The sequence below is a fragment of the Panicum virgatum genome, chromosome 8N, assembly GCF_016808335.1.
Source record: "Panicum virgatum strain AP13 chromosome 8N, P.virgatum_v5, whole genome shotgun sequence".
Classification (NCBI taxonomy): Eukaryota; Viridiplantae; Streptophyta; class Magnoliopsida; order Poales; family Poaceae; genus Panicum; species Panicum virgatum.
The window spans coordinates 49,741,060-49,764,911 of NC_053152.1; the positions used below are offsets into that span (position 1 = coordinate 49,741,060).

Genomic DNA, 23,852 nt, shown 5'->3' on the forward strand with positions numbered 1-23,852 from the left:
GAGGATGGTTACTGTAGTATCACTGTAGCAAATCATCGATTAATTACTGTCATTAGATTCGTCGCGAAAAGTTACACTCATCTCTAAAAAATTTTATAAATAAAATTTATTTAGTACTTTATGCATGTGAGATTTTTTTTCGGAAGACGTGCACACTAGTTTTGTTGTAAAGCCAAACAAGGCCATCTGCCCCGTCTCTGCCTTCCCGGTTTCTTCCAATTGTGCCCGGACGCCCCGGTGGGCCCGATCTGTCATAGTCACTCCCCCTCCCCCACTCTGCTCCACGCATCCACTCCGTCTCCTCGCTGCCTCCGCCGCCGCCACGCTCCCCTCCCGCCGGCCGCCGCCATTGCCCTCCGTCTCCAGCGAGCCTTCCACCCTGCCCTACCCAACGCGCGATACCCGCCACCCTGCGCCCGCTCCGCGCCTCCGCCCCGGTTCCGGGTTCTCCCTCCGGTCGCGACACCGAGCCCCGCCGGAGCAGGGAAGCCATGGCCGCGGGGACGGCGCGCGCACCCGCCGCCGACAAGAGGTTACCAACTGCTCCGCCTCCCTCTTCGTGTCCCCATTCCGCTGCGGTGCTTCCAATGGGGCTCGAATTGCGTTCCCGGCCACGAGGGTTTAGGGTTTATCGATTGTGCCCGCTGCTGCAGGTGGGGTTTTGCTGCCGCTGCGGCCGCGCCGACGAGGACGCCCGCCGTTGGGGTTCTGGGACCGGCCCCGAAACCCAGCAACCTGTCAACCCGAAGGTGGCAATTTTTTTCCCGTCCTAAATGATCATCCTCTGCAGATGCCATTTTTAGTTGATGTACTCCTCGTCTTAGCTGAATGATCCCGCTGGGGTTTTTGTCTGCTGCTCTTCTTCATCAAGAGTTATGTGTCATAAGTGGACAAGCTTATAGCAGTAAATTCCAATTGAATATGATTTCATTTGGTTTTATTGTTGATGGACACTGAAATTGTCTTACACTAGATTTTAATAAAACAGAGAAAGGATTCTTGGTCAGCTATATGTACGCTCTTTAGTTTTTTTGGTCCCTTGAAATGATGATCCAGAGTAAGTGAAGTAACCATGTTGGCTTATAATGGTAATCTTTATAATGCGCTGTCATGGGATTCCCTTAGGTTTTTTTGTCCAGGTAAATACTGGTTTAAACAATTTTTTACTCTTTTCCTGCTGTTACAATTTAGCCTTTCCCCTTTGTCTGAATTGTATTGAGTAATCATGTTAACTTTGATGCATAATAGTTTTGATTCGGTGATAAAGTGGTAATCTTTATAATCCAAAGTCATGCGGACCACTTGTGTGTGTTTCCCGAGTAAAGACTGAACTTGAGAAATCGTGACTGTTCCCTGTTGATGATATTATGCTGTCTGATGGGATGTTTGAATGAATTCAGGGGTGCTTTCCCATGGGGCGATAGACCAATGCCCCCAGAACCATATGCATGGGGTTCATCGTCGCTTCTATCTCTCAAGAATGATGGAGATTCTGGTTTGTTTGGCAACATCAGTGATCGCCCTTCTACTGGAGGAAGCTCGAGGATGTCGACAGATGGAAGTGACTTGCTCGACTCACCTCTTGCTCAGGGTGGAACTTCACATAATTCTATAACTGCGATAAGTCATCCTCAAATCACAGACTTAAGATCAGGAAGCTCACAATTTCCACTTTCTCAAACTTCTTTCTCGGATGTTCTCAAAGCTCCATTAAGAACTATTGCCAAAAAGGTATGCGCTCCATCTAGTATTCGTGTTGTCAGGTAACTAAATACATATAGAAGTCATATACAATCCAATATTTGCCAATGCAGAGACCTGCATTACATGGAAAGGGGTTTACCCTAAGCGCAGATGATTTCCCAGTACTTGTTTCCAAGAACTCTCAATCAATCAGTCAACAAGGTGACTAAATTTATCACCTTCTTCCAAGTTCTTTCATAAAGTCTGTGCATAGTTGTTCCTGCAATCTCATATCTAAATTCATCACCTTGTTCCACAATAAGACTTTATTTCCAGTTGAACTTATGTCAGTGGTGCTACAAGCTTTGTCAATCCCATACATTTTGTTTAATAAACGTACACCAAATGTTCTTTGCACTTAGGATCTTCTTACTTGCAGGCCATAGTTTTCAAGGGCGGCCAACTTTTAGTTCTGTTACTATGGCGGCCCGAGATGAACAAAGAAACATCCAGATAACTGGTATACCTAATTCACTAATGCTCTCCCCCATTATTTATACTTTATAACTCACATGTTATCAATAATCATTAGCATTTTTTCTGTGAAACAATTTTACTGTCCCTTTAGTATGATGAGATATTTATTTTGTCAAGGGCATACGATCTGATATGCTATTTTTTGTATGGCAGGAGGGGATCCTGTTTCTGCCACAAACTTCTCTATGGAAGCGCAACGGGCTCAACTACATGCTGCACAGACTCCTGATATATGTATGCCTCCTCCATGTATTGATTACTGGCATCCTCCCCCTGATCATCCCCCTGACAGTAATGGGATTTGGCATGGGGGAGCAGCATCATATGGTCCGTGCAAGCCTGCAGACACACCTGGCAGCTTCCCTGTTGAATCTTTTTCTCATAATGGTCAGTTCCTTCTCAGCCAGGGGGGAGAAGCAAGGCATGTTACAGTACCTGGTGGTTATCACCCTGAAAACAAAGATTCCTGCTGTGCTCATGTGCCTGCCGATGCTTGTATAAATTATCAACCTCATCTCATGCTTGGAAAGGTCAAAGATAACCATTCAGATGCACGTGCACTTGAGAAGCAAGTCATCAAGAAGGATGTGGCACTGCTAGAGAAAATAAAGTGTCTAAATATTAAAGCTAGAAATCTTCGTGCTGGTAACAAATCAGAAATATCTTCATACAGGGCATCCAAGGTTAAACACCCAAAAACCATTGATCTAGAAGCATATCATGTGACAAATGATGTTCCCTTCAGCGTTGTCATCAGTGATATCACTTCTGCCTTTGACATGTCTAATTCTGTTTCAGAAAGTATTAATCATGTACCAATTGGTACATCAAATGTGTCTGCTTCTGCTAATCTTGTAATGGTTGATCTGTCAGAAGGACATGTTACTAAATTCAGTGAAGCTAGAAAGCTAGGTAGATCTGCTGATAATCATGTATATGGAGTAGGGAATACTTCAAGAAACAATCGTCGTAGCTCTGTTATGGACACTGCATCTGATATTTTGGGACCTGGATGGGAAGAACACTCTGCAGTTAACTATTTGCCAGTTGCTATGACAAATACTCATGAAGATAAACCATTTGCTGGGAATAGCTTACAGCAGGTGGATGTGAGAACTAGTGATGATATGCTAAACTCTCCTGATTATGAAATCCAGGTACATGCTCGTCATTTTGCATAATACCATGCAATTTTCCACCATTATCAAGTAATAATGATGTGTCTTTATAAGGAGGGTTACTAAACTCTCTTTTACTTCCTTTTTTGTTGTAACTATCTTTATTTTATTCATTCAGCTTTCAAGGAGAGAATTGTCTGCCCAACATGCAAGACAACTACAGAAAGAGATGGGGAAACTAAAACAAAATGCAACAGCTCTTGCAAAACTGGAAGAATTGAACAGAAGTTTATTTGTAGAGAATCAGAAGTTGAATGATGTGCCATTAGAAGCAGATGAAATTGTTCATGAACAAAGTGCTGGAGGCAATGGAACTACTAATCATGATACTTCAATATCATATACATGTTGTACTGCATATGCTGAGAATCTTAATGTGCCCCTAAGAGCAAATGACACGAAGAATAGTCCAGTTCCTACCAGCTCTACTCCACCACCAGGCACTGCAGGTGTTAACAGAGGTTCTTTGACTCACACTGTAGTGCGTTCAGCCAAGAAAACTGACATTAACATGCTAGAACACTTCGCCCAGAAAAGAGGAGCACAACCACTTGACGGCAGTGCTCCAAATCATTTGCAGGTGGGTGATAGGGAAGGACTAGTTCATAAACAGGAGAATATTTCAAGGGTCTCCACTTCAGCATCAGACACTGCAGATGCTAACAATGGCCCTTTGATTCAAAATATCGTTCCTTCAGCCAAGAGCACTGCCATCAACATGATTCACATGGACCAGAAAGGTGCACCAGAGTCACATGACAGCACTGCTCCAATGCTTTTGCAGATGAAGGATAAGAGAAGACAAGTTCATTCACAGGAAAGAATTTTAAGGGGCCCTCTAGCATCAGAATCTGCAGGTGGGAACAAAGGCTCTTTCATTCACAATGTCTTGCCTTCGGCAAAGAACAATGGCATCAACATGACAGGATATATTGTCCGGAAAAGTGCATCACAGTCACACGAGAACAGTGCTCCAAAGCATTTGCAGATGGAGGATAGGAGAAGGCAAGTTCTTTCACAGGAGAGAGTTCTGAGGGAGAGGTCAAACATTGCTGAAAGTACAGAAAATATTATAACTGTTGCTGGGACTCTTGTGGAAACACAAAATGCTGAAGCTAAACCTCATGCGGACCTCTCAACCCAAAGCAAGAATAGAAGACCTGCTTCACCGCATGTGTTTGGTAATGAGAATACAGAAGCCTCAAGTGTGCATAAAACCCATGTATCAGGCGTTGTTATCAACAGTGCTATAATCCCGGTGCACGTTTCTTCATTTAGAGGTTTTACTGTCGGGAGTATAATGCTTGGGGATGCTTCACTTGCATCTGTGAATCAGGAGAAAACAGTGGCCAAGGAAGTGCATGATGATGTAACAAATAGTTGTGCAAGTCCTAAGCAGATAAAACAATCTGGAATGGATCAGCATGGTGTACAGCGTTTCAAGTTCGAGGCTGGTGGGCTGAGCTGCATGGAAATACCTGCTCCCACTCAGCCATCTATGAATGAAAGCATTGTTTCGCAGAATCTGGCACCAGTAAAAACAAGTGAAATGGAGAGGCATACACATAAGCCTGCATGCAAAGAACTGGGCCTGCAGAACCTGAAGCAAATGCTACCTTCAGATAATGACACATCTTCTGATAATTCGTCAACATCCAAATTGGATAGTAAGACTCCTGACAAGGAGGCACTTGCTACAAAAGCTGAGGTTAAAACAGAACCTGAGAACTGGGAGGATGGGCAAACTAGCAAGCATCGAGGCAGGAGCAGTGCTGCTTCAAACCAAGTATGTATGAACAGTTCATCATCAGCAGCACCAGTGATGGAGAGAATAATAGCTTGTATTCCTCCAAACCCTAGAAGGGTGGGATATATAGGTTCTATACATGGGCCTCTAGATGGGCCTCTATACATGGGCTCATATATACACCAACACTCCCCCGCAGTCTGAACTACCGGCGCAGCGGTGTTCAAGACTGGACAATAAGAAAGCCAACACCCCCCCCCCCCCCCGCAGTCTGAACTACCGGCACAGTAGTGTTCAAGACTGGACAAGAAGAGAGTACAAATAGAGTACAAAGGGCAAATACCCACCCGCAGCCACAACTAGCCACCGGCTACGTTGAGCCTGGAGCGAAACTCCGAGAAGGTCGAGGAGGGCAATCCCTTAGTGAGGTCCGGCCTAGTGAAGGTGAGGTACTGCAAAGCGCCAGCCAGACTCCGGTAGGCAGTAGGATCAGCCACCGGGTCACCCAAATCAGCAGACAGCTTCGCCTTAGTGTCGACAGGAGTGGAGCAGGGCTTGCAATCAGTCATCCCAGCCCGCTCCAGAATATCGAGTGCGTACTGCTGCTGGTGAAGGAGAAGACCAGACGGGCGAGGCTCAACAGTGACGCCCAAGAAGTGGTGGAGCTGACCCAGATCCTTCATAGCAAACTTCTGCTGCAGAGAGGAGATGACACTCTGAAGCAACTGCTGACTGGAGGCTGTGAGCACAATGTCATCGACATAGAGCAGCAGATATGCAGGCTCATCCCCACGGCGGTAGATGAAGAGAGACGTGTCAGACTTGGCCTTGGTGAACCCCAATGTCAGCAAGAACGTGGCGAACCGAGAGTACCAAGCTCGAGAAGCCTGCTTCAGACCATAGAGAGACTTGTTGAGTCGGTAGACCATATCCGGACGACTCGAGTCCACAAATCCCGCCGGCTGAGAGCAGTAGACAGTCTCTGACAGAGTGCCGTGAAGAAATGCATTCTTTACGTCCAGCTGGTGCACAGGCCAAGAGCGCGAGAGCGCAAGCGAGAGGACCGTGCGCACAGTAGCAGGCTTCACCACTGGGCTGAAGGTCTCATCATAGTCCACACCAGGTCGCTGAGTGAACCCCCGGAGAACCCAGCGAGCCTTGTAGCGCTCCAGTGTGCCATCAGCCCGACGCTTATGCGTCCAGATCCACTTGGCAGTCACCACATTGCAACCAGACGGACGCGGCACGAGGTCCCACATTTGGTTGGCAAGAAGAGCCGCGTACTCCTCTTCAATCGCGCGACGCCAGTGAGAATCCGCCAAGGCGTCGCGGACAGAGGAGGGTACCGGAGAGACCCGCGGCTCTCCCTCGGTGGCGGAGAGAGTCGCGGCCTGAGACGCCATCCGCCGAGTCACCATGGGATGGATATGCCGAGGATCCCGATGGACGACGGGTGGGTGGTACACCGCCGGCTCGGCTCGAGGCGCCGCAGGAGTAGGACGCGGCGCCGGTGTCGGCGCCGAACGACGCCAGTACACTTGCACCGGCTCAGCGTACCGCGGCGGCGCCGGTGTCGGCGCCGAGCGACGCCGGTACACCTGCACCGGCTGAACGTACCGCGCAGGTGCAGGGGAAGGCACCGGGGCCGCGCGTGGCGCTGCAGGAGACACCGGGTCCGCGCGTGGCGCGACCGCAGGCATCGGGGCCGTGTTCGGCGCAGCAGGGATCACCGGAAGCGGTGCCGCTGCGCCGGGGAAACCTGCAGGGAAAGGACAGACAGGTAACGGTGGCTGAACCACCGGGTCAGTCGGAAACAGAGAAACTAGCTCGGGGTCAGGAGAAGGTGTGGAGGAGGTGGAGTAGGGGAAATCCGACTCGTCAAAGACGACGTGTCGGGAGATCAGAACGCGGCGAGAGGTGAGGTCAAAGCATCGGTACCCCTTGTGGTCAGGGGAGTATCCAAGGAACACACAATGAGTCGAGCGGGGCGCCAGCTTGTGAGAAGCAGTGGCGGAGGTGTTAGGGTAACACGCACACCCGAAGACCCGAAGGTGGTCGTAGCGAGGAGGGGTACCGAAGAGAGCGTGGTGTGGAGTGGGAGCAGGAGAAGCAGTGGACGGAAGCCGGTTGAGCAAGTAGGTGGCGGTGTGGAGGCTCTCAGCTCAGAAGCGCGGGGGCAGAGAGGCCTGGATTAGAAGGGTGCGCACGACGTCGTTTGTCGTGCGAATCATCCGCTCAGCCTTGCCGTTCTGAGGAGAGGTATACAGACAAGACATATGCAGCTGAACACCCCGAGAGAGGAAGAAGGAACGGGAGGTGGAGTTATCGAATTCACGTCCGTTGTCACACTGGACGGCCTTAACGGTGAGGCCGAATTGAGTGGACACCCAGGCAAAGAAGTGGAGGGTGGGGAAGGTCTCGGACTTGGCGCGCAAAGGAAAAGTCCAAGAGTAATGAGAAAAATCATCAACAATGACCAGATAATATTTGTAGCCAGACATGCTGAGTACAGGAGATGTCCACAGGTCACAGTGAATAAGATCAAAAGCATGCGCAGCATGCGAAGAAGAAGAAAACGGAAGTCTAACATGACGACCTAACTGGCACACATAACATAGGTGCTCAGCAGGAGCCCTAGTACATGGAACATCGGTACTACGACTGAGCTGAACCAAAACGTCGCGGCCGGGGTGTCCAAGCCGGCGGTGCCAGGTGGTGGAAGAAGGCGTCACGACAAAAGCAGTAGACGAAGAAGAAGTCGAAGACGGAGCAGCGGAAGCAGGAAGCCGAAGAGTGTAAAGGGGTCCCGGGCTGTCACATCTGAGGAGCGGACGCTAGGAAGCCGAATCCTTCACAGTAAGACCAGAAGAGGCAAATTCGATAGAACATGAGTTGCCAGCAGTAAACTGGCGAATGAAAAGAAGGTTGTGAACCATTTGAGGAGCAACAAGGACATTAGGAAGACGAGGAGCAGAACCCACGGCGGTGACAGGAAGGCAAGACCCATCATTAACCATGATAGAAGAAGGACAAGAGGGGTGTGGGGGTCGGACAGAAGAGAGAATACCGGCATCAGGAGTGGTGTGGAAGGAGGCACCCGAGTCGGCGATCCACTCGGTGCTGACCGGCGGCGTCAGTCCCATGGTGCTGAAGGACTGCGCTAGAGCGGCCTGGTCCAAACCCCCAGGCCAGGTCGGCTGCTGGCTGTGCTGAGCGGGCGGGGTCCAGGACGGCGCGAAGAGGGGAGCAGCACCGGTGAACATGACCGCCGGCTGGAGCTGAGGACGAGGCCCCCCCTCCCTGACCCTGGAATGGCCGCATCGAGATGCGCCTTGACCATGGGTTGCTGAAGGATGGTCAGGGCGTACCTCCAGGGGTAGGGGCAAGAGCGGGAGCCGGAGTCGGCACGCCTCGACGGCCCCCACCGGTACTGGTGCCCCCAGGAGCAGGGCCACCAGTACCACCACCACCCCGTCCAACCCCCCCCCCCACGCCGACGACGTCCACGCCCCCCCTCCCCCCACCTCCGGTCTGCCCGGCGGGAGCAGCACTAAGGAGCGAGGTGGCAGGAGCGGCGGAGGAGGCCGGAGGGGCAGCGACGAGCGCGGTGGGGGTGGGCGAGGACGATCCGGGCGCGAGACCCCGGATGGAGCAGCACTAAGGAGCGAGGTGGCAGGAAGGAGGGGAAGGGCCTCTGGCGGGCGATCCAGGTCTTCAGGTGGTCGTAGGTGTTGCTCAAGCCCCGCAGGACATTGAGCACCAAGACCCGATCGGAGACGGGACACCCGAGGTCGTGAAGAGCATCGGCCATGCCCTTCATCCTCCAGCAGAACTCGAGCTGGAGGGCGTAGTACTCGGCGTTGCCGAGGAACTGCTCCTCGAGCGCCACTCAGGCCTGCCGCGCGGTGCCGCCGTGGGTCCTGACGAGGTCCTGAAGATCCAGGAAGATGGTCCCGAAGATCCAGGACATGGCGACGCTGTCGAGGCGCAGCCACACCGCGTCCCGCGCCTCGATCGGCGTGTCAAGGAGGACGTGGTCGTCGAGGGCGTAGCGGCGGAGGGCGAGCAGAACCTGGTTGTAGCGAAAATGGCCTCTCATGCTATATTTCAATATAATGTTTTGGCGATTGATGACACACACAACACTTGGACTAATATGATTGTTAAGATGATTATTCTCAGGCTTTTAGGTTCAAGTGATGACAAAGAGAAGAGAGGCGTAGCAAGGCCCGAAGGGCCACCCCTACGGGGGTTCCGCTCCTCGCGGGTCTCAGGGCAGCGCCCTGAAACCTCTTCGATCCAAAGGACAAGAATCGAAGAGACTGTGAAGAAATTCAATACACCGGTTGAACCGACGTTAAGGAAAAGACACACGCCGGTGTAATTGTCCAGAAGCTGGAAACTGAAGATACACTCACCGGATTAACCGACGTTGAAGAAAATGCATACGTCGGTGCATTGCCAAACGAAGACCGATGAAAATACATACACCGGTTGAACCGACGATGCATCGGTCAATTGCATCGGTTCAGTTGTCCAGAGAGGTGGTTTTTGGAGGAACGTGAAGAAGTTACAATCACCGGTTAAACCGACGCTAATTTTACATACACCGGTTGATTGCATCGGTTAAACCGGCGATACACCGGTTAATTGCTAACGGCTAGTTTTTCACGTAGTAGTTTACATACACCGGTTAAACCGATGATGGCTTTTGGGGTACGTCGGATTAACCGGCGTTACGCAGTTTTCTGGCAGCTTTTCTCCAACGGCTATATTTGCTTGTGCTGCCTATATATACCCCCAAGGCCGGGTCATTTGAGAGTGCTGGAGTTCAAGGAAGTATACAAGAGCTAAAGATCATCTCCAACCACCATAGAGCTTCATTGTACATCATATAGGCTTAAGCACACTTGTGAGAGTGCTTAGTGCTTGTTTAGGCTTAGTTCTTGAGAGAACTAGCTTGAGAGGAAGTCTTGCTGCGGCGAGCAACTTGTGTACTCGTCGTGTGACCCTCCGACTTGGTGTGGAGTGGCAACGACACTTTGTGCGGGGAAGGAGGCCCCTACTTGGTGTTAAAGCTCCAAGATAGTGAAGACGGTGCCGTGGTGACGCTTCGAGATAGACGGTGGCGGTGACCTCGTCTTTGTGACTTGGCGTCACTTAGCCTTTGCTTGTCGGGAGCCTTGGAGGCGTGGCAAGACGGTGATCAAGCGAAGAGACTCGGCATCACACTTGTTCGTGTTGGATAAGTGGCCGTGGACGTAGGGAGGGACTTTGGTGTCCTAACCGAACCACGTTAAATCGTGTGTCTTGGTGTCTTCACGGGAGTTTGCATATCCTCTCCCTTACCGCTTTACTTACCGCATTACGTTTCCGCATTTACTCTCTCTTGCTTACCTTTACTTTCCTAGTTAGTTTGATTAGGATTGGCTATAGGTTGCAAGTCTTTTGGGGTAAGTAGAAGGTAGCATAGATAAACCTTAGTCATAACTAGCATGTATAGGACGTGTTAGGTTTATCTTATGCAATTAGATTGAGCCCTAGGTTAAAAAGCGATTAGCGACCCTATTCACCCCCCCCTCTAGGGTCGGACACCCCGGTGATCCTTACAATTGGTATCAAAGCCTTGTCCCGCCAGCGTCCGTAGGAGGACGTCGGGTCGAGGAGGACGGTGACCAGGGCCCTGATGTTCTGGACGCTGGCGGCCTGGAGGTGGAGCTGGGTGACCATGGGGTCGGTCGGGTCGTGCCGGGCTCCAGATCCAGCGGGCGGGGCCTGGCGGGAGGAAGAGAGGCGCCAGGCTCGGGGTCGACTGGCAGCTGGCCAGAGGACACACGCGGAGGAAGTGCTCCGCCTCGGCGACCCGGAGAGCGGAGGCGTCGGCCGCGACGCGCTCGCGCTCCCAGGCGAGGGCAGCCACGCGGAGCCGCTCCTGGGCCGCCGAAGCCTCCGACTTGGCGGCGAGGAGGGCCGCGGCGAGAGCGGCGTCGGCCTGCTGCCCGCGGAGGGCGGCGGAGGAGAGCGGCGCATCTGCGGGCGACATCCCGAGCCCGGTCCACGTGGCATCAGGCGCGGCGTCGATGGCGGGCTGCTTGCCCGCGGCGACAGCGGCGTGGTGGGCCGCAGCGGCGGCGGCGGCGGGATCCTGCAGCAGCTGTGCCGAGGCCCGCAGGACGGCTGGATCGACGGTGGCGGCATTGGGCACCTGCAGGGGCGCCATCCTCTGCAGGGGGCCCTACACGGGCTGGGGCGGCGGCCCCTGCAGGGGATCCACCACGGGTAGGGGCTGGGGCGGCGTCCCCTGCAGGAGGGGATCCTCCACGGGCAGGGGCTGGGGCGGCGGCCCCTGCAGGAGGTTCTGCCCGGGCGGGCCCTGCGGCGGCCCGGCGGCGGCAGCGGCTGCTCCATCCGGGGCCGGCCCGAGCACGATCATGGCGTGGGCAGGGGCGCGTCCACTCGAAGAATACCAGGCGGCGGCGGCAGAGGTGCCAGCGGCCGGCCTGGCAGCATGGAGCAGAGCAGATCCAGCGCAGGCGGCTGGGAAGGAGGAGCCTGCGGCCGGCGGCGCAGATCTGGGCGGCGCCCACGCGCCCAGCGCAGAGGAGGCGGCGGCCATGTCTGCAGCAGAGGAAGAGGAGGGAAGGGGAGGGAAGAAGAAGAGAGGAGGGGGCGCCGGCGGCCGGCGGCCGGCCATGGCTGCCGGCGGCGGCTGGGAGGGGAGGGAGGAGGCTAACCCTAAGCTAATGATACCATGATGGAGAGAATAATAGCTTGTATTCCTCCAAACCCTAGAAGGGTGGGATATATAGGTCCTATATATGGGCCTCTATACATGGGCTCACATATACACTAACAACCAGATCTTAATGAACAGGAAGCCAACTTGTTTGTATTAAAAATCATGCAGGAGTTATCTGATCAGTTGGAGCAAGCAGAGAAACAGCTCGAGTCCAGCACCGATGTTGCTACTGTGAACCGTTCACAGCCAACTCAAATGGTTTCCCTACCTGGCTATACTTGGGGAGAACATCACGCTATTCCCGGAAGAAGGCGGTACCATGTCGATGGCCAGGGAAACATGTGGATCAACTATGCCATGAACAGCCACATGGATGGGAGAGTCATGACACGTGGAGCAGCTCTGCCTACCGCTCATCTGTTGCCTGGACCCATCTCCGTTCCTGTTCATCAGAGCAACGTGCCAGGCATCAACAGTGCTACAGGATGGATGTGGGATACCTCCGAAGGCGTACTGATATCTGACGTGGGCGGAGTCCCGGGTCTAGGTACTGCAATTACCGCCGGAAGCGTCGCCGAGCCTACTCAGAATGTGTACAGGGTTGGCCAATTTGATGTGCACAGCATGGTAGGAGGCATGGCTTACGGAGCTGCCTTTGGTATTGCGAGCCCTGAGGTTGGGTACCAGACAGGTCCGGAACATGAGCAGCTGAACCCAGCATGGTTCCCCCACGTCCAGCCTGACAGCATGCACCACCACGGTGGCACTGGCGTGTACTTGCAGAGGATGGACTATGGCGCTGGGGCGCAAACTCAAGGCGGCGGCGCTACTGGATACACGGCCGGACCAATGGTAGGCGTCGGGGGTCCTGACTACCAGCTGGTGCCAGCTGTTGCGTCTCCTGTTGCTGCCTGGACCAGTGCTGGGGGCATCATGGTGAGCGCAGGGCGTACAGCTGAGGCCTGGGAAGCGGCCTACAGCGGCGAGCACGTGTACTACGTCTGATGGCCTGATGACTAGAAATTGGCTAGCAGCGCTTGTAGCATTGTCTTTCAGTTAGCAGCTCTTATTGCTATACTTGCTTGGCTCACAACTATGCCTTAGCTTGCTATGTATGCTTTATCGTCTGCGCTACTTGGGGAATCGTTGTCTCCCAACTTTCATTCAGTCATGTAATGAGATTGCTCCGTGGGGCTCTTGCAGTGCCTTTTTGCGTCCTTGTTTTCGTTCTGTCACCTTGGATCCCTTTAATTTATCGGCGACTTGTGAACTTGTGAATTTCTCGGCTCTTGTCAAGTTATGTTTATTTAGTGCAGTCAGCATTTGAGAAGAGTTGTCTGCCCAGCATATAAGGCATGTACAGAAAAGAGGAGATGGGGGAAATTAACTGAAGACAAAAGCTTTCTGCAGAATTTGAAGAATCGAACAGCCTGACAGAAGCAGATGGAGTTCCCATGTTGTTTACACTGAGAGCCGGCAGCAAATGTAGACAATAACACTATAACATTACAATTTGTAACTTTGTATAGGCTCTGCTAGCATCTAAGATCTGACAAATGCAGCTGCTAGTGAAGATCCTTTGATTCAACATGATTTGAGCTTGTTTCCAACTTCCAAGAAACATCTCACAGGCACATTACAGCTGTAATTAAAAGCAATTTAGACGGAGAATAGGTGAAAGCATGTATATCAGAACTGTTGCTAACACTTCTTCAGACATACCAAGTGCTGAATTAGACCCCTGGTGTCTGGTGAGCCTCTCAACCCAAAATAAGATCATCAAGAGGAACAATTCTGCAGTTAGGCCTTCATCACCATGTCTGTATTGTACTGAAAATACAGAAGCCTCAAGTGTCCATAGAACCCATATCGCAAGCATTGAGGAAGTCCAGCTGATTGTGAGTTTGTGACCCTAACCTTATACCCCGGTGGCATTTTTCATGGTACTTAAGCTACTCATAAATCTGCAGAGTGGAAACAAGTGCATACTGATTAGCTATTGATAATATATACTCTTACGGAAATCAAGACACTAATCTAACATAAAGATCTGTATCATGTGTACTACGGAATATGGGTTCCAATGTTTATGCGTGTATTATGTATCCTCTTAATTATTTCCGTAATTTGACATAATACCGATACTCTGTTTTTGACAAACAAAAGTGGTCTGTCAAATAGAATTCTTAGACTTGTTTGTCTCCATAGGAAGGAAGGTGGATCGCCTGATATTATCTCTATCTTAGAAAATAGTTATTTTTAGGTTTTCTCCAAGTCAAACCTTTTAAACTTTGACTATAGATAGTAAAAAATATAAAAATTGACAACATAATATTTTCTATGTAAAATTAATTATTTTTGGAGATATTATTGGCCAAAAATAAAAATATTTGACTCCTATCAAGTCTAAGTTGTTGCATTTTGAGATGGAGGTCAGCCCGTTGCTGTGCTTTAACCCTATTTGTTATTTTCCAGCAAGGGAGAAAAGTGTCATGTACCAAGAGAATGGAAAGACGAAGAGTCTTATATTTGCATCTAAAAATAAATGAAGGTAATTGACTTGCTGAAAACAAACAGGAAGTAGATAAGCCCATTTCGAAAAAAAGCAAGTGCATTGTATAACGAAAACTTGAACGCTGGATATGGATAAATGCAGTTCGGTCGTGAACTTACTATGGTGTTTATGTGTGCGAGCTTCGCCTTATTTTCTTCTGACTCGCACCACTGCTGTAGTTCCCCGTTATTAGAAACAACTAATTTCTGGAGGCTGGTGAGCTGTTGTATACATGGAGGCAAAGACTTAATGCTCTCACAGCCCATGATGGCGAGTCTTTTGAGAGAGGAGATGTCGCTAAGCCATTCTGGCAGTCCTGATATGCTGTGACACCAACGCAATTCGAGCGACTGAAGGCAGGAGAGCTGCTGTATTCCCTCCGGCAAGCTCCTCAGATTATGACAGCTCGATAATTCCAACTCCTGGAGGGCAGGGAAGTGGTGAAACAGGCTCCAACTCTGGTGCTGACTATGTCTAATGGCCAGGCTGGTGGTTGGAGTAGATCTGTTGCAGCAGCGGCTGTTAGTTTGTACCTCCTCCAGCGAAGATATAACCTGGTCGCTCTCTCGTATTGTGCACCGACGGCACTTTGGTGGGCATGGTTTCAACCTCAACCTCGGACATTCATTTACATATAAGTCATCAAGCATAGGGAACATGAACTCCTCCACACCATCCTCGCCAGGGAATGTTGTATTCCACTCCTCCAGTCCATGCATACGATCTAGAGCGAATCTTGCCAATCGGGGGAACGCTCCTTTGCCACCGAAGAAACCCCTGTCAATCTTTGCAACCTTGGGTAAATCCAGGAGACGCAGGCTTTCCAGGCACGGCAACTGTCCAAGTGGTGGTAGGTTGCTACATGCAGGCAGATGAAACATATCAATGGAAGTAAGATTCGGGAGATGATGAGAAATGTCCATGAGCCAGCTAGGAAAGCTCGGGCTACTATAATATTCTAGAATAAAGTACTTCAGACTCATTGGTGGCACCAGTTGCCCCAACAAATCCTTATCCTCCAGATGTCGCTCAGCGCGCGAGGTCCAAGACAGTTTCAAGGCCCAAAGATTATGTTTGGTCCACAACTCAAGTCTCCGTGCTTCTTCCAGAAATCTTACGTTTTCAAGGGAAACTATGCGTAACTCACCGACATTTTCACCCTCAAGCAGATGCAGGTTGCTATGAGCACTGACATCATCACCAGCACGAACCTTAAAGAGTGGTAATGTTAGTGAATAATGCAACAAAGAATGGGCCTGATCCATCAATTCATCTGAGCACCCGTCCAGCCCTATAGATTTCAACCCAATTGCACCACCTATACTCTCTGGGAGGGACCTGAGCCCCCGGCAATACTGGAGATCCAATGTATGCAGCCTTTTGAGGTTACCAATACTTTGTGGTAGATAAGAAAGTCCAATATTGTGTGATAGGTCCAAATGCTCCAAATTGGTGAGGGCACCGATGAAATCAAGATCACTGTCGACATCATTAAAGAGTCCATCTAGAATCCATGATAAATTCAAAACCTTGAGATTGGTGAGGTTTCTTATAGCATCAGGTAGATCATCCTCCTCCAAATTTTTCACGTGCAGACAGATATTGTAATGCGGTGCGGCCATATCCAGATATTGTAATGCAGTGAGGCCACACAGAGCTCCCACTAACCCTTTCTCAAAACACGAGCCTTTTAAATCCAGATGCAACAAATTACAGAGCCTCTTAAATGACTGTGGGAGTTCCCTAATGCCACTACACCCTGACATGTTTAAATACTGTAGATCGACGAGGCAGCCAATAGCTTCCGGTAGCTGTGCAAGATGGCGACAAGATGATAAGTTCAAATACTGGAGTTGTGTGAGGCCACACAAAGATTCAGGTATTGCCTTGATACTGGAGCATCCAGATAACTCAAGATGCTGCAAATTTGTGAGATTGCCTAGTGAGTTTGGCAGCCCACTTATCCCAGAACAACCTGACATGTCAAGATGCATCAGACATTTTAAATCACCAAATGATTCTGGCAGTTTTGAGAGGCCAGAACAACCTGATAGACCTAGATATTTCAGACACCCGAGCTTGCCTATTGATTCTGGTAGTGCAGAAATGTGAGAAGATTCATTCAGGTTCAGGTACTGCAGTTTTGATAGCTCAGTGATATACTCTGGGAGAACTTCATTTTGCATTCTTGGAGCAGTAAGATACTGCAGCTGCTTCACTTGCCCAATAGAGACTGGCAACATTATACTAGAGCATCGACTAAAATCCAAAATACGCAAGCATTTTGCAGATGAAAATGCCCCACAAGAGAGATCCAGCTTGCTGCTATCTGAAAAATGAAGTGCCCTCACCTTCGAGGGTAAAACACTTGATAATTTTGTTGCCTGGTCATATTTGGTAACCAGTGCATAGCGACAATATTTCAGCCTATGTGCATTCGTTCTCTTCGATGCAACGGAAGAAACCATTAACTCATCACCAATGATTAATGTTGCCAGGTCATGCACCAGGTCATGCATGGTGTACTGCACCATATGATCTCCCGAAGTCTGAAATGATAATTTCAGGATACTCCATTAGAGATGATGACTAATTTTCACATTTGTTTAGAAAAATTGAAACCTAATTTCACGTTTGTGTAAACTATGAGGTTTACATATAGATTAATAATAAAGAAATAATTTGAACCATGATATGGCGTATTGTCATCACATAAAGAATACTAACTAAAAAAATCCGAACTAAAAGGGAGGAACTAAGATATTAATAACCAGTTAAAAAAGGACATTTTAAATACAAGTTGAAGAAAACTTGAAATAGGCAGCTAGAGTCTATTTGTGTGCACACACTTTATTTTTATTTTAGAGTAAAGTGCACCCACCACACAACAACTTAGCAATTGGGTGCATATTGGTCCAATAATTTGTAAACTACTTAATTTGGTACGAGAACTTGGCAAGTGGGTGTCGATTGGTCCAGTAACTAGTGTCGATTGGTCCAGTAACTTGTAAACTACTCACTTTGGTGCAACAACTTGGCAAATCAATATGTCTATAGTCCAAATGTTGCTAGCACGATGTGTTTAAAAATATAGAATATTGATTTTTATAATTCTTTTGGTATGATATATAGGAAATTGAATTATAAATTGCTCAAGTAAACGTCTACTAATGAGTCGTGTACTTGCCTAAACACATATTTGTAGCATTAAACTTGCCACCACCAACCCACCAACCTCATGCGCAAAGCACATGCCACAAACCAGCCATTTACCCAAGAGCTTAACACGCCAACAAGACGTTTTTGCTAAGCTGAATACATTTGGACCATAGATGCACCAATTTATCAAGTTGTTATACTAGATTGAGCAATTTACAAATTGTTGGACCAATCTGCACCCACTTGAATTTACTGGAATATATTAAAATATAACTTAAGATACAGGAATAATCAAATGTCAACAATTGAATTATCAAAATAACTACTGGTAGGCAAAAAGGAGTGACATGAGATCAGATAATTAGAAGGGAGAACTAGTATTCTGGCTTGTCTACTTCAACATACCTTGGGCAGCTTTGAAACTTGAAGGAAGGACATCCCCAAAAGTTGCCTGATGTATTCCTTCCCGATCGATGGCTTTATAAAGCCGAGAGCAATCCATTGGTGAATCAAATCATCTTGAGTAATATTATGTCCTTTTGGGAATATGGCACAATAAGAAAAGCATATCCTGAGCTGTGGTGGCATCCTTTCATAACTTAGCTTCAAGGACGGGAGCACGCCACCATTGTCTTCAGAAGATTCATTCCAGATATCACTGTTGTTTATTTCTGCCCATCCAGGCAGATCTTTGGATTGCAGCATGTATCCAAGTGCTTGAGCTGCTAATGCCACACCTCCACATTTCTTTGCAAGTTCCAATCCTATCTTCTTCAATCTTCCCTGGTTTTCTTTCTCTTCAAACTTACTACATCTCTTAATTATTTCCCAGCATTTATCATCCTTCAAAGGCTGCAGCTTGTATGGTTTACTGGTGGAAACTTTCCTTGCAATGTCTTCCTTGCGTGTGGTTACTATGACATCTATCATACTGCCCTTCCTACCCACATGAAGCATACTTCTCAATCCATCCAACTCGGTGTCATTTTCCTCCCATAAGTCATCTAAAACAATCAAAACCTTCTTGCCACAGAGTAGGCTATCCAGGGACTGATTTATCAGTTCCAGTGTATCCCTATTCTGCTGGCCTCCTTCTATCTGTATTAGGGAAATTATAGAGCTTCCGATTTTCTTTAAACTGAAATCCCGGGACACATAAACCCATATATGATGATCATACTTCTTGATGATTTGGACATCATTGTGAACTAGTTGTGCTAAAGTACTTTTACCCATACCTCCAAGGCCATGGATAGCAACAATCACTGTCTCATCATTATTGGTACCTGCGGATAAGAGGTTTATGATTTCCTGCTTTTCTCCATCCCTTCCTACTATTTTTTTTTCAGGCAAACGTGATGCTGTTTCACGAACATCATCTTGTTTCGTAACACAAGTGCTAGTGGCGCCATGTAAGAAATTAAAATCCTGAAATTTCTTGTTGATTTTCCTCAGTTCTTCTCTCATACTCTTCATCCTATTAGCCACGGCAATCTTCTTGCATGTGACTGGGAGACATGAGAGCACTCTTGGCTTCTGCAAGAATTTCATTTATTTCTCAGTTGGAATCTACACTAAGGATAGAGGCCTCAAATCATATAAACCTACATGGAAATAAATATATACGTACTCTCTTAGCACAAATGAAGTGTGAACTAGCTAGATATATTCTTCTAAATTTAAGGGGCCTGTTACGGTATAGCCTAGTGGTCTATAACATCTTAGATGTAAGCAGTCATACATCTATGACCCTGAATATTTGGAGAGCTTTTCATCTTAATACAATGATAAGCAGCTCTCCTGCGTATTCGAGAAAAAAGAATATTTGGACAGAAATATTTGGCCAAAAGAACAATTGACATTTTAATAGGCTGTTCCTCTTTACCAGTACTTATCCTTGTTGCCACCATGCATCATCTTTTCTAGATTACAAAAGTCCTTCCATTCCAGAAAATCAAGCACGAGATCATGCAGATATTATCCTCAAACAGAGGATGTCAATACATCTGCGGATCATACCAAATCGAAAACAGCTCCATGCAATGTTCTCCATCCTCGATCAGATGTCCACACCATATCAACAATGCAAGGACCAAAAGGAGACAAGGACAGAGGTAGTGAATGATGGATGTGGTGCCGTGCAACAATGCAAGGAAGATCCATTGTGGCCTACCATGTTGACACAAAGCACGGGACTAAACCCGTTTGGACCACCGATTGTACGTGGGGACATGTATTTAAAGCTGAAAATACATTTTGATTGTTTGGGGTGGACATGGATGACACCTCTTAGACAAGTTCAGATACAGCCATGAACTTTTACTCATACATAGGGTCTCTTACCTCCATGACTTGTTGTATATCTGCAATTAACTTGTTGATGGGAACTCACTGGGTCTGATTCTTGACACAATTTTTATTGCATAACTAGCAAGGTTGCCTGCGCAAATAGCGCAGGTAGCTAGATTATTTTTTTATACTAACATTTCCAAATTTTACTTGGAAATAAATTTATTAAATTATATTATTTTCATTATCATTGTTCTTTTCTATCATTATGACGTGGAATGTGTATTCATTTTCATGATAAAGGGAAGATTAGTTGTGGAGAAGTATGGTTTTATGTATTTATTGAAAACATTATAACTATTTTTTCTTTAGCTGTATTTTTTATCATAAAATTTGAAGTTTGCAAACTCACAAGCTCCTCCACATGCTAACCACGTGATTAATATTAATTTGCCTCTTGATTTTTTTCACTTTTGTTTACATACAAATTATGGTCGCTTCTATATTTTTATTTCAAACATCTATTTGAAATACACTCATATTTGATTATTTCACTTCCGAAGCCATGTAAAAACTAATGGCTAATATACCTAATTTATTATTTGGTAGGACTCTATATGTGAATATTCGATTTTACTTAATTTAGTTTTCAATTTTTAAATATTTGAAAAAATACATATGGAATATTTTCTCAAGGTACCATGTTCAATCTATTATTGATCACTTTTTTTGCTATGGAAGCTTGCATTCTATGACTCTTGGCTGATTCTTCATCAGAATCATCTTCTGATTCCCTCATAAATTCACTTAATTTCTTGGTATACATGCACGCTACCCTACACCTGAGTATATTCAATAGGCTGAGCTAGCAGATTCCTGAGATATTGACCGAGTCACCATAAACATCTCGCTGTTGACGGGCACATTGCCAATCACTGAAAAAATAACATCAGTTAAATTTGGGAATAAATCCAGAAAAAATGTGAGCTCTAGTGCTGAGTCAAATTGAAGCTGGCGGGACTGGTTCCATCACAAGGAACCTTACAGATGAGTGTTGCACTTAGTACACATTAGGCTAGTCTAAACCGTTATATCTCTATAAAATCCAATGGTGTATATACTTTTGTTTTTCCAATTAACATCATAATTTCTACACGCTTTCAATGAACATTGGCTTCTTTTAACATTGTGGCCAAGTTAGTTTACAACTGGTCCTGCGAAAGAATCTTGCTGGAGTTCATGGTGACCTTTTGTGCGTGGAGATTGGTCCAACGGATCAATCTCGCCGTTGTCTTGCTTTGGTATAATGTTTTCCCTTCTATATCTATCTATCTTTCATATTGCTTTGATCCTCCTCTCTTCAAGCATCACGATTGTGGCACTCCCTCTGCTTACACTATTTTTTTTTTCTTTTTGTCCTGATGGACGTACATGTCCTCTTGAAAGCCATGGATAGGCCATTATAACACATTAAGAAAAAAACATATAACTGGATCATGTTTCCTTTTATTATATTTATAATCCATATGATACTTTCGTTGAGCTATTTTGGTTCCTTTTCTGGTTCCTACTTCGTATGGAAATCAACTTTCATATTTTTATTTTTTAATTTCAAATTTATGTATTTATTGATCGTATTAGATATGGACTCTTTGAGTTAGTTTTGACCGTTAGATCTTCATAAAATCCAACGGTGTAGATTCTTCTCCTTTTTAGATTAACGTGGGAATTTCTAGACCCTCTCGGCATGGTGGCTTCTTTTAAAACTATTGTATTAAGATAATAGATGATAATAAGAAGGGGAGCATCATTCAGGCTTGTCGCACCCTGGGGGCAACAACTACGAATTTTTGCAACCCATGGACGTCTCTTTACTTTTTAAGATTGGTTTTTGACTCGAAACCTTATGTGAGTCTTGTGCTACTTTTTTATATGAAAGTCGTGCTACATTTGGAGGATGTTATGCTGTAGTAATCAAATTCCTCTCTCGGGAGGATCAAACAGGAACTTTATTTCTATCATTAAATAAGGAGGACGTCGTAGTTCAGAGTTGTAGAGATCCGGCTGAAAATAAGAGTGCCAAATCTATTATATTATTAAAGGAGTGTTAAAAGGAGCCAACTAGTGAGTTGACCCGCGCATTTGCGTGGTTAGTATTGATATTCTAAATATATTTTAATTTTTATCTAATTAATATTCCCAAACTTAAATCTTTCTCATCACATCTACTTGCTTCAATAATCAAGAGTGCTTCTCTGCTGCTAGTGCAGTGATGTCTTCTTTTGTCTATATCTTTCTTTGTTAGTGATGTGGCCGCATGACAAACACACAACCTTAATCCTGTCATGACTGCCTATCTCCTCGATCTTAGCAACTACCATTCGGTGTAGTAGTAACATGTTTCTTATCTGCCAGCCATTGCAATAATGCTGCCAACTGCTTCTTGTTTTTTGGAAGCCAACAAATCTCCGTAGTGCAGAGCACATAATTTTGTTCAGAATTTCAGTAACCTATGTTCATGTTCAAGCCCGATAAGTTTACTATACCAATCATGGCCTGATCGATATGGATAGATTTATATTTATAAATAAAAATATATTTTAATGGCACGGGTAATTTATAAACATGTATATGAGTATTTTAGGCTAATTTTTTCATAATGGGGTAATTTTAATTTTTCTTTTTTTTTCTTCAATTAACGTAGGAATTTCTAGGCCTTGAGAGCGAACGTGGAGGTTCCGTTTGTTGGCCAAATGATAAGATAATAATAGGCCAAATAATAATAAGATAATAGATTAATTCTCCCCACGATATGACGTGATTGTCAGTTTCAAAGGAAATGAAATGAAGGCACATGCGCGTGTATAACTACTCACCATTGCAGAAGTCAATCGGTCGCTAGTGTCTTGGTAGTCATCGAGCAAGTCCGAGATGTCAAAGGCAGCGTTCTTCAGCCGCTTGAGCCACAGCTGCACCAACTTGTTCTTGACCGACCGCCTCTCGGCGTCTTGGAGTGCTGCAGAGATGGACTCCAGCGTAGAGTTCATATCCTCCAGGTCGTCGCCGAAGTTCCACAGCAGATTGGCCTGCTCCGCGATGGCGGAGGCCAGCTTGTCTTTGGCAATTTTGACGACGGCAGAAGTGAGAAATCCAGCTAAGACTTCTGCCATGTCTGCAGATCGAGCTCGATCTGGGAACGGAACGCGGTGTGCAGAATAGAATGGTGTGTGCGCAGAGGACCTGTGAACAGATGTGATATACATTTCATTAGGAGTATGCATGAAGCAGGGTAGACTAGTTTCATTGACTTAGTTTAGTGAGTCCCAGATAGACTAGTTTAATTGACTTAGTAATCCTCACGACAACCACACGTGTGACGTGTCACGAGCTTTGATTTCTGGACATGTACTGGAATGACTGTTGGAGTATGCGTAGAAGAAAAACGCAGGATCAGTTGATGTCTCCTCTGCAGCTAGCTGATAGATCAGTGTGCTTCATGCAATCCGGATCCGGCTAATGAAACACTGGCTGGTGACCTGCTGGTTGCAGATTGCAAGCTTATTATGTGCAGCAGAATTATTCCAATTCGTGCATATATAGTATATTTGAATAACTCTAGAAGAAGCACAGCAATGGTGGTGGGAGTATGTACCTGATTACAGGCGCAGGATTGATAAGCCACTTATTAGAATGATGAAGAAGAGATCAACATGATCTGTTTAATGAGAGATTGAGAGGCGCAGCAGAAATGATAGGGTGAGTAGAGGTTCAGCTTGTTCTACCTCTTGATGACAAGCTCATGCAAATGTGAAGCACAACTGTGAATCGTCTTCCAAGAAGGGAAAAGAGTCCCACAATAAGAACTTGTAGTAATCTTTCTTGAACCAGTAGAAAAAGATGAGACGGCAACATACGTTGAGCGGATCGAGCAGGGAGAAAGGATGCCACCAGCAGCTTGCTTGCTGC

At 46.9% G+C, this 23,852-nt stretch overlaps 2 protein-coding genes across 9 annotated transcripts; one reads left to right on the top strand and one right to left on the bottom strand.

The window, feature by feature from the left end:
* Nucleotides 1–357: 357 nt before the first annotated feature.
* Nucleotides 358–13,571, top strand: LOC120685620. 2 transcript variants are annotated; one of them, XM_039967652.1, is made up of 9 exons: nucleotides 358–532; nucleotides 654–749; nucleotides 1,401–1,731; nucleotides 1,815–1,905; nucleotides 2,123–2,203; nucleotides 2,374–3,377; nucleotides 3,517–5,184; nucleotides 12,053–12,889; nucleotides 13,290–13,571. In XM_039967652.1, exons 1-8 carry the CDS (start codon nucleotides 492–494, stop codon nucleotides 12,887–12,889), a joined length of 4,149 nt encoding a protein of 1,382 aa, XP_039823586.1. In that variant the 5' UTR covers nucleotides 358–491; the 3' UTR covers nucleotides 13,290–13,571. The 2 variants fall into 2 exon arrangements, with proteins under 2 accessions (XP_039823586.1, XP_039823587.1); XM_039967653.1 differs by lacking the exons at nucleotides 2,123–2,203; nucleotides 13,290–13,571 and having other exon boundaries at nucleotides 12,053–13,135.
* LOC120685621 (putative disease resistance protein RGA4) lies at nucleotides 13,297–23,852 on the bottom strand. Of its 7 annotated transcripts, none has more exons than XM_039967658.1 (7): nucleotides 23,801–23,852; nucleotides 23,539–23,704; nucleotides 23,247–23,422; nucleotides 22,763–23,126; nucleotides 18,003–19,133; nucleotides 14,558–16,987; nucleotides 13,297–13,848 (listed from the first exon to the last, which is right to left on the bottom strand). In XM_039967658.1, exons 4-7 carry the CDS (start codon nucleotides 23,054–23,056, stop codon nucleotides 13,837–13,839), a joined length of 3,867 nt encoding a protein of 1,288 aa, XP_039823592.1. In that variant the 5' UTR covers nucleotides 23,057–23,126; nucleotides 23,247–23,422; nucleotides 23,539–23,704; nucleotides 23,801–23,852; the 3' UTR covers nucleotides 13,297–13,836. The 7 variants fall into 7 exon arrangements, 6 of the variants coding, with proteins under 6 accessions (XP_039823592.1, XP_039823590.1, XP_039823591.1 ...); XM_039967656.1 differs by having other exon boundaries at nucleotides 23,539–23,715; XM_039967657.1 differs by lacking the exon at nucleotides 23,801–23,852 and having other exon boundaries at nucleotides 23,539–23,794.

Excerpts from the sequence above, each read along its gene's own strand:
- LOC120685620 (XM_039967652.1), top strand. The coding sequence starts at position 492 with ATGGCCGCGGGGACGGCGCGCGCACCCGCCGCCGACAAGAG. Across the intron at positions 750-1,400 it reads AGCAACCTGTCAACCCGAAG|GGGTGCTTTCCCATGGGGCG; the intron begins GTGGCAATTTTT and ends GAATGAATTCAG. Across the intron at positions 5,185-12,052 it reads GCAGTGCTGCTTCAAACCAA|GAGTTATCTGATCAGTTGGA; the intron begins GTATGTATGAAC and ends AAAATCATGCAG.
- LOC120685621 (XM_039967654.1), bottom strand. The coding sequence starts at position 23,167 with ATGCATACTCCTAATGAAATGTATATCACATCTGTTCACAGGTCCTCT. Across the intron at positions 19,134-22,762 it reads ACCGATTGACTTCTGCAATG|AAGCCAAGAGTGCTCTCATG; the intron begins GTGAGTAGTTAT and ends AAATTCTTGCAG. Across the intron at positions 16,988-18,002 it reads AAGTTTCAAAGCTGCCCAAG|ACTTCGGGAGATCATATGGT; the intron begins GTATGTTGAAGT and ends TTATCATTTCAG.